General features: G+C 37.7%; 1 protein-coding gene and 2 long non-coding RNA genes across 3 annotated transcripts in view; 2 read left to right on the top strand and 1 right to left on the bottom strand.

Moving 5' to 3' along the window:
* The window catches only part of tnn (tenascin N), a 35,511-nt gene that overhangs the window by 17,191 nt on the left and 5,656 nt on the right, over positions 1-12,664 (top strand). The window contains exon 9 of the mRNA XM_004079245.5: positions 1,634-1,897. Coding sequence (XP_004079293.1) covers positions 1,634-1,897 — 264 coding nt within the window. The remainder of the gene's footprint in view (positions 1-1,633; positions 1,898-12,664) is intronic.
* On the bottom strand, positions 4,509-5,911 carry LOC111949048 (uncharacterized). The gene is made up of 3 exons (XR_002875071.2): positions 5,791-5,911; positions 5,350-5,411; positions 4,509-4,704 (listed from the first exon to the last, which is right to left on the bottom strand). It is a non-coding gene; the product is annotated as an uncharacterized LOC111949048 (long non-coding RNA).
* Positions 5,435-6,444, top strand: LOC144986834 (uncharacterized). Its single transcript, XR_013650680.1, has 2 exons — positions 5,435-5,566; positions 6,268-6,444. It is a non-coding gene; the product is annotated as an uncharacterized LOC144986834 (long non-coding RNA).

A 12,664-nucleotide genomic window follows, 5' to 3' on the forward strand; every position in this document is an offset into this window, starting at 1 on the left:
CAGGGAAGTGACAGCTGCAGAAGACAGGAGACAAAGAGTGGATGTGAAGTTAGACAGTTGCAAAACCCCTTTCTTCTTCTGTTGGTATCATCAATCACTTTTGAGGTTGACTACTGCACATAACTGACCTTCAGTAAGTTGCTGCCACAGAGGAATATTCCTAAATGATGATTGCTTTTACATTCCCCTTCACTTCCTCTGAGTCCCTCCTACTATGGCCCTGTGACGTCGTAATTCTTTCTGTCACCCTCTTTTTCACTTTCATCACCGGTAGCCCATCCAGACTCGGATGCTGACCTATCTGCATCTTCTGAATGTCTATATCCATTTCCTCAAACTAACATTTAAAAAACAGAGTTTCTGTATGATGATTTTGTTCCGGACTTGCATCTCGTTGAGGTTCGTGCTGTGTGGGTCAGTGAAGGCACCGTGGGTTGAGTTGTGCACAATTGGGCTGCTTGTGGACAGCTTCAAAGAATTTTTAAATTAAGCTAGAGTAAACATTTTTCATCTAACCCATCATTTTTGGTCCTTAATCATTTTTTCCCAATACACGTTTTTATAAAAAGAGGCTTCACTATAATTGGATCTTCAGCTGACAAAAGTCATTTGTTCAAAAACTTTTTCCTCTTGAAAACCACTGGTGCTGACTAATTTTATGAATTAATCACAAGGAACGGAAAATCTATGATTTCATAACCTCAACTGCTGCTGTTTAAACATTTAACAGGTGGTGCATTTGAAGTTTTCAGGGCTTTTTGAGGTTCTGGGAACCAGGAAATATAGAAGGTCAAAATGCATTCATGTTCTTTAGTTTGTCCTTTTCTCAATAAATCATAAACAAAAAGCACACACTGTACAAGACAGAACAAATCTTTTCCACATTTGCTTGAATGAGTTTTTTGTTTTTAATTTTAACATAATGGAAAAACAAAAAGTTGTGTGTTTCTTGAGGTTTTTTTTCTTTTTTTTTCTATTTGTTTAGGAAAAATCAGTTTGTTGCTTTACCTGAATTATTATGACTTATTCCATAACATGTAATAAAAATTGATCTTTCAGGCTAAAATAAATTAGAAAAATGATTAGTTAGTTATCTGTTTATGTTATTAAAACCCAATTTATAGCAGAATTTGACACAAAATAAGATATTTTGTCAAAAATAAATTGGTATGTATAAATTTAATTTAAACCCATCTGGAATTTTCTTTGTCTTTTTTTTATCATGCTTATTTTGACAAAAGTTAGGCTTGGAATTTGTATGCAGTCAGACTTTTTCCTATGCCTTCTGTGTCACGACTGTTGAAAATTAACAACCTAAGAATAATGACTTTTGTTTTATTGGGTTATTATAAAATGTGGCTGTTTTGCTAAAATTGCTTGACGTTCTTCTTTTTGTTACATATAATGAGCTTTATAGTTTGTTTTTTTTTGCAAAAAAGACAGTCTTATTCTGTTAGTGTTGTTTTTGTTCATATAAGAAATCCCAGATTTTTCTTCTTCTTTCTCTTCTTTTTCCTTTTTGTCATTATGTAAAATGCACTTAGCCAGTTTTTATGGTCATCGGATATACGAGATGGAAGTCCAATCATGTTTTAGGCTTCATTTCTTTCATTTTCTTTTAAAATCTTTTTAGATATTGATGCTCCAACAAACCTCATCACCACTGACGTCACAGAAGATACTGCAATGGTCTCCTGGGATCAGGTCCAAGCTCCGATAGAGGGCTATATGCTGAGCTACACCTCTTCTGAAGGCAGCAGTGCAGACATCCCTGTAGGCCGTGATAGCAGTTCATACAAGCTACTTGGCCTGAAGCCTGGCGTTCGCCACACTGTATACATCTGGGCCTACAGAGGAGACAAGGTCAGCGAGAAAGCTTCAACAGAAGCAGAAACAGGTAAACTTTGAATGGAGTCATGGCCCAGTTGAGTTTTTTTTTTTTAAGATCCCTTTAAAAAAAACACTCCATGTCATCTTTTGATCCATTTTTGAAAGCCTTTCCAGTAGTCTTTTGTTTACGATTATGCAGTTTTTAGCCAATAAAAAAACAATGTCGTTTTCTAGGACAGTTTGTGCCGTCTGTCAGTAATTCACCTCTGAGTTGTGGCCAGAATCGTTGTATGGAGCAACCCCGCCCCATTTCCCCTCCCCATTACTGAGTGTTCAGAGCAGAGAGCTTGTAGCCTATTTTCCACATCACACAGAAGCTCTTTTTCAAATGCATTTTTTGTCTGCATCTCGTTCACAACTATTTGAATCAAGAACAACTCAGAAATGTAATTTTTAACTTAATTTACTTCATAAATGTTCTCAAAAAATTACCACAAAAACATGTTAAAAACAACAAAACACCATTTTCATTTGGAGCGGATCTTCGTAAGCTGCATGTGCAAGACTTACATGTGGGTGAAAGATAAACAAAGATAAACTAACCCAGATTTCTATGACTATGAAAACCTCCAATCTGTACAATGCACCGATGTTCTTAACCAGGACACTTTTTAGCTTTCCCTTTTGCCGTTCAGGGGGAAGACAGATGGGCTTTTTCCTTTTCATATGGTGTTTTGTAAAAAAAAAACCAAAAAAAAAACCACGGCTTTAAATCAAATACTTGAATTTATGTGAAAAGCTGTTACTTTTGATCATTTATGTGCTGGAATTCAGGGATAATTTTCATGACCTTTTGTTGTGCTGAAAAGTAAAAAGCATCAGTTCTGGCATTTCACAATAGGCTCATGAACCTCCCTTATTCTAACTGCCATGGGGGCGCTTTAACTCTGACTGAAACAGGCCATTTAAAATAATTAGCAAGGATTCCTCATTTAAAGCATTTTTTTTAGCCTTAGGCTAAATATGGGTTAAGAGGTTTGAAAGGACAAAATTTTTCTTGGTCAACAAAGCCAACTATTTAGCCTTTCATGTTATCCTGTCCTTTAATCTGACTGCTGTGGGAGCAGACAGCTGTTGCTGTCTCCTTGCATTAATGTTTGAGAGGAAGTCAGCTGAAGAACTCTGAGCATTTTTCCAATTGGCTCTAAAAATGTAGCCGTGCGTCAAGGTCTATAATTTGAAGATATTTAAATTTTGTGATAAATTAGGGTTTCACAAAATCACCCATTTTTATTTTGACTCGATCAGGGGTAATTTAAAATAGATAAAGTTGAAATTTGTTTTCAACACTTTTCCAGGTTTCTTAAGATGAGATGTGCAAAAATGTTTGCTCCAATAACCATCCTCATACATCAAATGCCAGAAATGCCAACATTTGAGGTGAAAGAATTACAGATATTGATGGAGGCGGATATTTGAACAGACTCTTTAACGAGATCAGACTGCAGCGTTTAAATAGAAGCAACGTTTGTTCTGCAGCATTTTACTGCTCAGATATGGACACAAACATCTGGAGTTGCTAAACCCAAACAATATGAGATAAATGAGTTTCCCTGAGCAGCATCCCATGATGAGTCCTCCAGAAGTAAAGATACATGTACTGAGCAGTCAAGGACAAAGGTAAACTCCTGTTAACACACCAACAAAAACACCAAAGCTGTCTAATACATTTATCAACATTTGTTAATCTAAACTTTATGAATTTCCAGTACCAGTCTGTGAGGCAGAGAAAAATAAGCTTTTTTAGCCTGTTTAGAAAAATGTGTAATTTTTTTGTCACTATATGTTAGAAAATTTGGTAACGCTTTCTTTTACAGTAAAGTACTTACAGTGTACTTAAGTGGTATTTACATGGTACTTATAGTGTAACTACTGGGTACTTTCAGGGTACTTACATGGTACTTTTTTATGGAATTTACTGGGTACTTACAGTGTGTTTACATGGTACTTTCTATGGGACTTTACTGGGTACTTACATGGTACTTTTTGTGTCTACTCTGTACTTACATGGTACTTACTGTGTATTTATATGGTACTATTTGGTTCATACCTATGTGGTACATACTGGGTATTTATAATATTCTTACTGGGTATTTACATGTTGTGCAAAGGTGTCTTTTATGGTACTTACCACATGTAAGAACAAGGTAAGTACAAATAAAGTACCTTGACCTTTAGGTCTGCACTCGCTGCACGTTTCATGGTATTTACCATGAATTTACCACAGAAACTACCCCTTAAGTACAGTGAAACTGTAACTGTAAAAGAAAGTCAGCCCTATTTCCACTCAACTACATGGTACTTTCATTACTAAATACTGGGTATGTTCACTTGAATAGTACTTGGTACTTACCCCTTAAGTACACTGAAACTGTAACTGTAAAAGAAAGTCAGCCCTATTTCCACTCTATTACATGGTACTTTCAGTAGTAAATGCTGGGTATGTACACGTATTACCATCCCGTACAGTGTACATGAACACACTTGGTCTTCTGTCCTCACCACATGAGACAATGCTAACCTGTTGGTAAGGGTAAAGTAACTACATTGTAAAAACATATTCTGGCCTGATTACTTCTTGTAACATGAGGCAAGTTTAAAGAGAAACAAGACAGCTGTGAAAACAACAATCTTTAATATGATACATGTCTGCAGCATACAAAGTGTCATCACAATGAAATATGTTTTAAGTACAAAACAGTACAAAGGAGCATTCCAAAAAACACATTATTGGCCTGAGGGTCGTGCTTTTTGTCCATCAAAATTCTTTCAGCAGAGTTTGGTAACGGTGCAGGACTTCTTCAGGGTTTGTAACTGCAAGAAAATTCACAATATGAGCTCAAGTGAACATAAAAAGCATAACGACTTTGATAAAATACAAAATAAATTGTACTTATTTAATCATTTCTGTAATGAGTTTGATAAATTTCTGTGAATTCTTTATAGCTTTGACTGTAATGCTTGAAATTAATCAATTATCCTCATTTATGAACATGACAATAAATTATTCACAACTTTATATTTTAGTTACATAAACAAGAACAACAAAAAAGAAATCAAAAAGAAAAAAAATCAAAATTGCCATAAAAAAATCAAATTTGTTTAGACAAAGAATGACAAAAGCAATGTTTTAATTGGCAATTGCTGTGTGTATTTATTCTTTATAAATATTATTCGCACCTACAATTTGCATTAGCATGAAAAACATTGCAGTGTAAAAGAAAAGGAAAAAATAAATAAATAGGCAATTTCAAATTCAACACAGTTATTCACAAAAATATGTTTTAATTTTCAAACATTTACATTCACTGTTGGGTGGTATTGTTGTCTCTATCATATTTGAAAATAAATAAATAAATAAAAATAAAATAAAAACGGCGAAAGAAAAGAAAATGGGGAAACGGCATTTAAACTCTTCATTAATGTAAATAATATGTCCACTTGGAGGATTTAGCTTACTTTAGCTTACTCTCCTGTGGCTTCACGGATTCGTCTGGGATGTCTTCTTCACCATAGCTGATCTAAAGCGGTAAAAAGACGGAAGTACGTCATCATTATTTTAAATAAACGCCTTTCTTTGATTTTCCCAGAAAGACGTGCGCTCAGTCAAACGACCACAGAACAACAGACTTTATCATTTAGGCTACGTGCTTGTTTTACAGGTGCCTCTCTCCTGGTAAGTAACAAAAATGTTTGTAGATTTTCATTACAAACTTTGAAAATGTATACATGAAATAACTGAAATTATTGCAGCAAGGTAGACAGGCTCTTACGTCACGTTTCAAACACAGAGATAGCGGCTTGAAATCACGAGGTTAGCTTCTTTATAAAGTTTGATCAGTTTAAATATTTACATGTAATTTATCCAATATTTAAAAAAAAAAAAAAACACTGGCTTACCTGCCAGATGAAGAGAAATTCAAACTGTTGCGCGCGCCTCGAGGTTCTCCGGATTAATCTGCACGTTCACTTTGGGGGTAGTTGTGCTGCATTCAAGTGCGCTGGGAATTTGCAACTTTACTTCCCCTGCCATACTTAACAACAACACACACTCGGGGTGTTTTTAGTATTAAAACTAATTATTTAGCCTTGTTGTTTTACATATTTTCCTGACATTATATAATATATATTTAAAAAAGTTCATTTTTAGAACAATATTTAAAAAAAGTTAAGTTTTGAATAATTTATTATCATGTTTTTAAATGAGGATAGTACTTGATTAATTTCAAGCATTACAGTCAAAGCGATAAAAAAATTCATAGAGATTTATCAAACTCATTACAGAAATGATTAAATAAGTAAAATTTATTTTGTATTTCATCAAAGTCGTTATGCTTTTTATGTTCACTTGAGCTCATATTGTGAATTTTCTTGCAGTTACAAACCCTGAAGAAGTCCTGCACCTTTACCAAACTGGACAAAAAGCACGACCCTCAGGCCAATAATGTGTTTTTTAGAATTCTCCTTTGTACTGTTTTGTACTTAAAACCTATTTCATTGTGATGACACTTTGTATGCTGCAGACATGTATCATATTAAAGATTGTTGTTTTCACAGCTGTCTTGTTTCTCTTTAAACTTGCCTCATGTTACAAGAAGTAATCAGGCCAGTATATTTTTTTTTACAATGTAGTTACTTTACCCTTACCAACAGGTTAGCATTGTCTCATGTGGTGAGGTCAGAAGACCAAGTGTGTTCATGTACACTGTACGGGAAGGTAATAAGTGGCATTTACTACTGAAAGTACCATGTAATAGAGTGGAAATAGGTCTGACTTTCTTTTACAGTACAGTTTCATTGTACTTAAGGGGTAAGTACCAAGTACTATTCAAGTGAACATACCCGGTATTTAGTAATGAAAGTACCATGTAATAGAGTGGAAATAGGTCTGACTTTCTTTTACAGTACAGTTTCATTGTACTTAAGGGGTAAGTACCAAGTACTATTCAAGTGAACATACCCGGTATTTAGTAATGAAAGTACCATGTAGTTGAGTGGAAATAGGGCTGACTTTCTTTTACAGTTACAGTTTCACTGTACTTAAGAGGTAAGTACCAAGTACTATTCAAGTGAACATACCCAGTATTTAGTAAGGAAAGTACCATGTAGTTGAGTGGAAATAGGGCTGACTTTCTTTTACAGTTACAGTTTCACTGTACTTAAGGGGTAGTTTCTGTGGTAAATTCATGGTAAATACCATGAAACGTGCAGCGAGTGCAGACCTAAAGGTCAAGGTACTTTATTTGTACTTACCTTGTTCTTACATGTGGTAAGTACCATAAAAGACACCTTTGCACAACATGTAAATACCCAGTAAGAATATTATAAATACCCAGTATGTACCACATAGGTATGAACCAAATAGTACCATATAAATACACAGTAAGTACAATGTAAGTACAGAGTAGACACAAAAAGTACCATGTAAGTACCCAGTAAAGTACCATAGAAAGTACCATGTAAACACACTGTAAGTACCCAGTAAATTCCATAAAAAGTACCATGTAAGTACCCTGAAAGTACCCAGTAGTTACACTATAAGTACCATGTAAATACCACTTAAGTACACTGTAAGTACTGTACTGTAAAAGAAAGCGTTACCGAAAATTTTAATCTTTTTTTATTATTAAAAAAAGGACATTGCATATTAATGAACATTAAAAAACAAATGTAATATGCCGGATTTTAGCCACAGGCTACTTTCCATCTGCACTCCCATGGCAGGAAGAAATAAAACAGATTTCAAATGGAAGAAACTACACACAAGAACATAAACAGAGGCAAAACACAATGTACTAATTAGAAATAGAAAAAACTGTGTACATCTAAATAAAAATGGGAAAATCCGTGTCTGTATAGGAATAAAATGTTCGTTTTCCTGGTCATATATGATTACACATTTAAGATTTCTGAAGCCACAGTTTCTATTTTCTTTTGCAACACTTGAGAAGTTCATTTCCTAACATTTTATTCAGCCGTGTCTGCAAGAATGCAAGAATTTCTTGCAACTGCTTAATTATCATGAAAAGATTGTTTTTTTTCTGATTTGTTTTGTATCCATTTTAGACAATGGCTCTGAGAAAGAGACAGAAGGCAGAGCTGGAGGTGGAAGAGCTGACGATGTTGAGGTTCTCTTTGGGAGTTAAGAAAATGGATAGAATCAGGAATAAATAAAACAGATGAAGTTTGGTGAGGAGGATGGAGAGGATAAGATTAGATGGCGGTCTATGATTTGCTGTGGGGACATTCGAAGGGAGCAGCCCAAAAGCCAAAGAAGACTCATCTATTCAGCTTCAAACTAGATTTTAGCAGAACCACCTTATCATCTGCTTTTGGAAATGGATGCTCTGGCTGATGTCTAAACATATAGGATTCTATTTCTGTCCATGGAGAAACTGATGTTCACATCTCTGAAAGTTACCATAGAGGAATAGCATAAAGGCAAAAAAAAGTACTTCTCATAGTTTGAGTGGTTTCAGGGTCAGAATATTGTGGAAGCATCTTCATTGTGTTTATCTGGCTCACTAAAGAAAACCCACCTATCAAGAGTCTTAACACAAGCTGGGGCAGGTTTTAAATCCGTTTTTTCAAAAGCCCATTATTTAAGAGCGGCTCTTATCCATATTTCAAGTTATTTAAAAAACAAAGCAATTATTTTGTAAATCTAAAGCAACTGCAGTAGCATCCCGCATAACTGTTAAAATTAGTGTGTTTAGGGATTTTATTGATGTGTTCCTGCATCAGTTCATCCCTGTTTTTCTATAGAGTCAGAGAAGGGGAAGCCAAAACATCATCCCCAATTACTCACAACAGCTCTGCTTGAGCAGGCCCGAGCCTGCTTAGAGGTGTGATCCACATGGGTAGGAACAACCTTGTGCTCTCCTCTACTAGTCAAGCTGGCATTACAAAGAGAAAACCCTGGACCATTTTTAACCGCTTGGAGAATCTGATCTATTATGTATGTATATATATATATATATATATATATATATATATATATATATATATATATATATATAGTGTACGCTCAGTGACAGGGTCAAAACAGCCGAGCAGACCCACCAAGGCTGGAAACTGAACAGTACTGGAAAAGTATATGGGAGAAAGAGACAGCACATAACAGCAATGCCCAGTGGCTGGTCTCTCTGAGAAAAGAACATAGCAACCTCCCTGAACAGAATCCAGTAACCATCACAGTGGCAGACATCCAAGAAAGAGTCTCAGGTATGAAGAACTGGACAGCACCGGGCCCTGACATGATACAGGCCTACTGGCTAAAGAAGCTTACCGCACTCCACGAGCGCCTGGCAGCACAAATGAACCAGCTGCTAAGAGATGGGACTCACCCCGAATGGCTAACGGAAGGGCGAACAATCCTGATCCAGAAGGATCCCTCAAAGGGTGCAGTCCCATCCAACTACCGGCCAATAACCTGTCTGTCCACAACATGGAAGCTCATGTCAGGCATCATTGCAACCAAGATAAATAGGCACATGGATCAATTCATGAGTAACACACAGAAGGGCATTGGTAGAGACTCCAGAGGAGCCAAACACCAACTCCTGGTCGACAGAACAGTCGCTCAAGACTGCAAGTCACGACACACCAACCTGTGCACAGCCTGGATTGATTACAAGAAGGCCTATGACTCAATGCCACACACATGGATCACTGAATGCTTGGAGCTGTACAACATCAACAGGACTCTAAGAGCCTTCATAGGAAACTCAATGAAGCTGTGGAAAACCACCCTTGAAGCCAATGGGAAGCCACTTGCACAAGTGTCCATCAAATGTGGGATATACCAAGGTGATACTCTGTCCCCACTGCTGTTCTGCATAGGTCTGAACCCCCTCAGCCAAATAATCACCAAGACTGGCTATGGATACCGACTCAGAAATGGGGCCAACGTCAGTCACCTCCTCTACATGGATGACATCAAGCTATATGCCAAGAGCGAGCGTGACATTGACTCCCTGATCCACACCACCAGGATCTACAGTACTGACATTGGGATGTCATTCGGGCTCGAGAAATGCAGCCGGATGGTGACTAAGAGAGGCAAGGTAGTCCACACAGGAGGGGTCTCACTCCCAGAAGGAACAATAGCAGACATCGAGGACAGTTACAAGTACCTTGGAATTCCACAGGCAAATGGCAACCTGGAGCAGGCAACAAGGAAAGCTGCAACAGCTAAATACCTCCAACGAGTAAGGCAAGTCCTGAGAAGCCAGCTCAATGGCAAAAATAAGACCCGGGCAATAAACAGCTACGCACTGCCAGTTATCAGATACCCTGCAGGAATAATAAGATGGCCAAAGGAAGAGATACAGACCACGGATGTTAAGACACGAAAGCTCCTTACCATGCATGGAGGGTTCCATCCCAAATCCAGCACCCTGAGACTGTATGCTAGCCGCAAGGAAGGAGGCCGAGGACTAGTGAGCGTAGAAGCCACTATCCAGGATGAAACATCCAAGATCCATGAGTACATCAAGCTCAAGGCCCCAACTGACAGTGTGCTCAGTGAATGTCTCAGGCAATGGAGAGCAGAGGATACAGTGCTGGAGGACAGATCCTCATGGGAGGACAAACCCCTGCATGGGATGTACCACCGGACCATAACTGAAGTGGCTGATATCAAGAAGTCCTACCAATGGCTAGAAAGGGCTGGCCTACAGGACAGCACCGAAGCGCTCATCCTGGCAGCCCAGGAACAAGCCCTGAGCACCAGAGCGATAGAGGCTCAGATCTACCACACCAGACAAGACCCAAGGTGTAGGCTGTGCAAAGAGGCGCCTGAAACAATCCAGCACATAACTGCAGGGTGTAAGATGCTGGCAGGGAAAGCATACATGGAGCGCCACAATCAAGTGGCTGGAATAATATACAGGAACATGTGTGCAGAATATGAACTGGAAACCCCAAGGTCAAAATGGGAAACACCTCTGAAGGTGGTAGAGAATGAGAGGGCAAAGATCCTGTGGGACTTCCAGATCCAGACTGATAGGATGGTGATGGCGAACCAACCAGACATTGTAGTGGTGGATAAAGAACAGAGGAAAGCTGTTGTGGTGGATGTGGCAGTGCCAAGCGATGGGAACATCAGGAAGAAGGAACATGAGAAACTGGAGAAATACCAGGGACTCAGAGAAGAACTGGAGAAAGCATGGAAAGTAAAGGTGACAGTGGTGCCTGTGGTAATTGGAGCACTTGGGGCAGTAACCCCCAAGCTGGAGGAGTGGCTACAACAGATACCTGGAAAGACCTCAGACACCTCAGTCCAGAAAAGCGCAGTGCTGGGAACAGTTCAGATACTGCGCAGGACCCTCAAGCTCCCAGGCCTCTGGTAGAGGACCCGAGCTTGGAGGAGAAACCACCCGCGGAGGGTGAGAGGGGCGTTTTTTTTTTATTTTTATACGCAAATAGAAAAACACATTTTTATGTCAGAATGCTTAAAAAGCACTTGTATTATTTATCAAGTTTCTTAAAATATTTGAAAACTGTACAGGCAGATGTTAAAAATACTTTGTTTGCATCAATTCACTGATTTGAGTCAAACAAGTGTTAATTGCAATTTCAAGACAAATTCTGATTAAATAAAAAAAACAAAAATAGAAGTCCCAGATGAGATCATTTGTGCTTTACATCAACACAGTAAAGATTATATGTTGAAAATCAAAAAAAGGAAGAAAAAAAACTAAATAAAACAAAAGCTCAGAATAATCTGCTCTCTGCAAAGCAGGTGTTGACAGAAGGTGGAGCAGGTCACTGACCAGATCCTTTTAATAAAAAAGATCTTAGTTTCGAACTTCTGTTAATAATTTCTACTCTGCCTGAGTTAACTGACATGTGGCCTTAATTTGAAGGAACTAGAACAGAAGCCAAAGCAGACCCGTTTCCTTGAAAACCTTTTTAGGTGTTGAAATACGAAAGGCGCTACACCGCTGAGATGAAAGGGAACAAGATCCACAAAAATGTCCTCTTTATCAGAAGCCTTTTGATCGACAGTTAGGTTGTAGAATCCTGCAGTTATTGGTACTTTATGTGCTCACACATTGTATTTGGTGAAGCTGTTTTTTTTACTTTGGAAGTCATGACAGATTACCTAGATGAGAATATTGGATTTAGCTATCTATTTTATGATGAATCTTATTGAAGATTTTGTAACTCAAGTTTTTGGTGTGTGTTCATTTGTTAGGGGCCATGTACTACAATAATGACACAAGAGAGAAGCTGTTTTGTATGTGATTTAGCTACGTCACATCTGCAGTCCCACTGCGTGCCAACACGGCAACAAAACACACAACAACCATATCAAACCTTTGATCCTGGGAAAATGGAAGTGGAGATTATTTGTCAAAGGTTTCCTTGCGATAGTTATTTTTGCAAACATTATATTGACTTGAATAGAAATTTTCCAAACAGAACTGAATTTCCTTATTCGTTGTGCAACAAGAAAAAAGAACTATAATGAGAACGGGAAGAGGTTGGCTGTTGGGGATATACTTTTTTTGAGGGAGAATATTTTAAAAAATTCTATAGACATCTTCAGGATAGTTTCAACATCTGATGGCTTTAATAAAGAAGACACAACATCTATTGGGAAGCAAGCAGCTAATTGGAGATGTGGACTTTGGGGTTGTTATTATCCATTCATAAGATTTTGACAAAATGCACACTACGTCTCAATCTGAAAAAAATACGAATAATCTGTGTAAATTTCTTGAACGGCCAAAGTTAACAATTACTAATTTATTTAGCAGCCAAAGTA

Source organism: Oryzias latipes, chromosome 17 (assembly GCF_053564925.1).
Source record: "Oryzias latipes strain Hd-rR chromosome 17, Olatipes_Hd-rR_3.1".
In the NCBI taxonomy this organism is placed as follows: Eukaryota; Metazoa; Chordata; class Actinopteri; order Beloniformes; family Adrianichthyidae; genus Oryzias; species Oryzias latipes.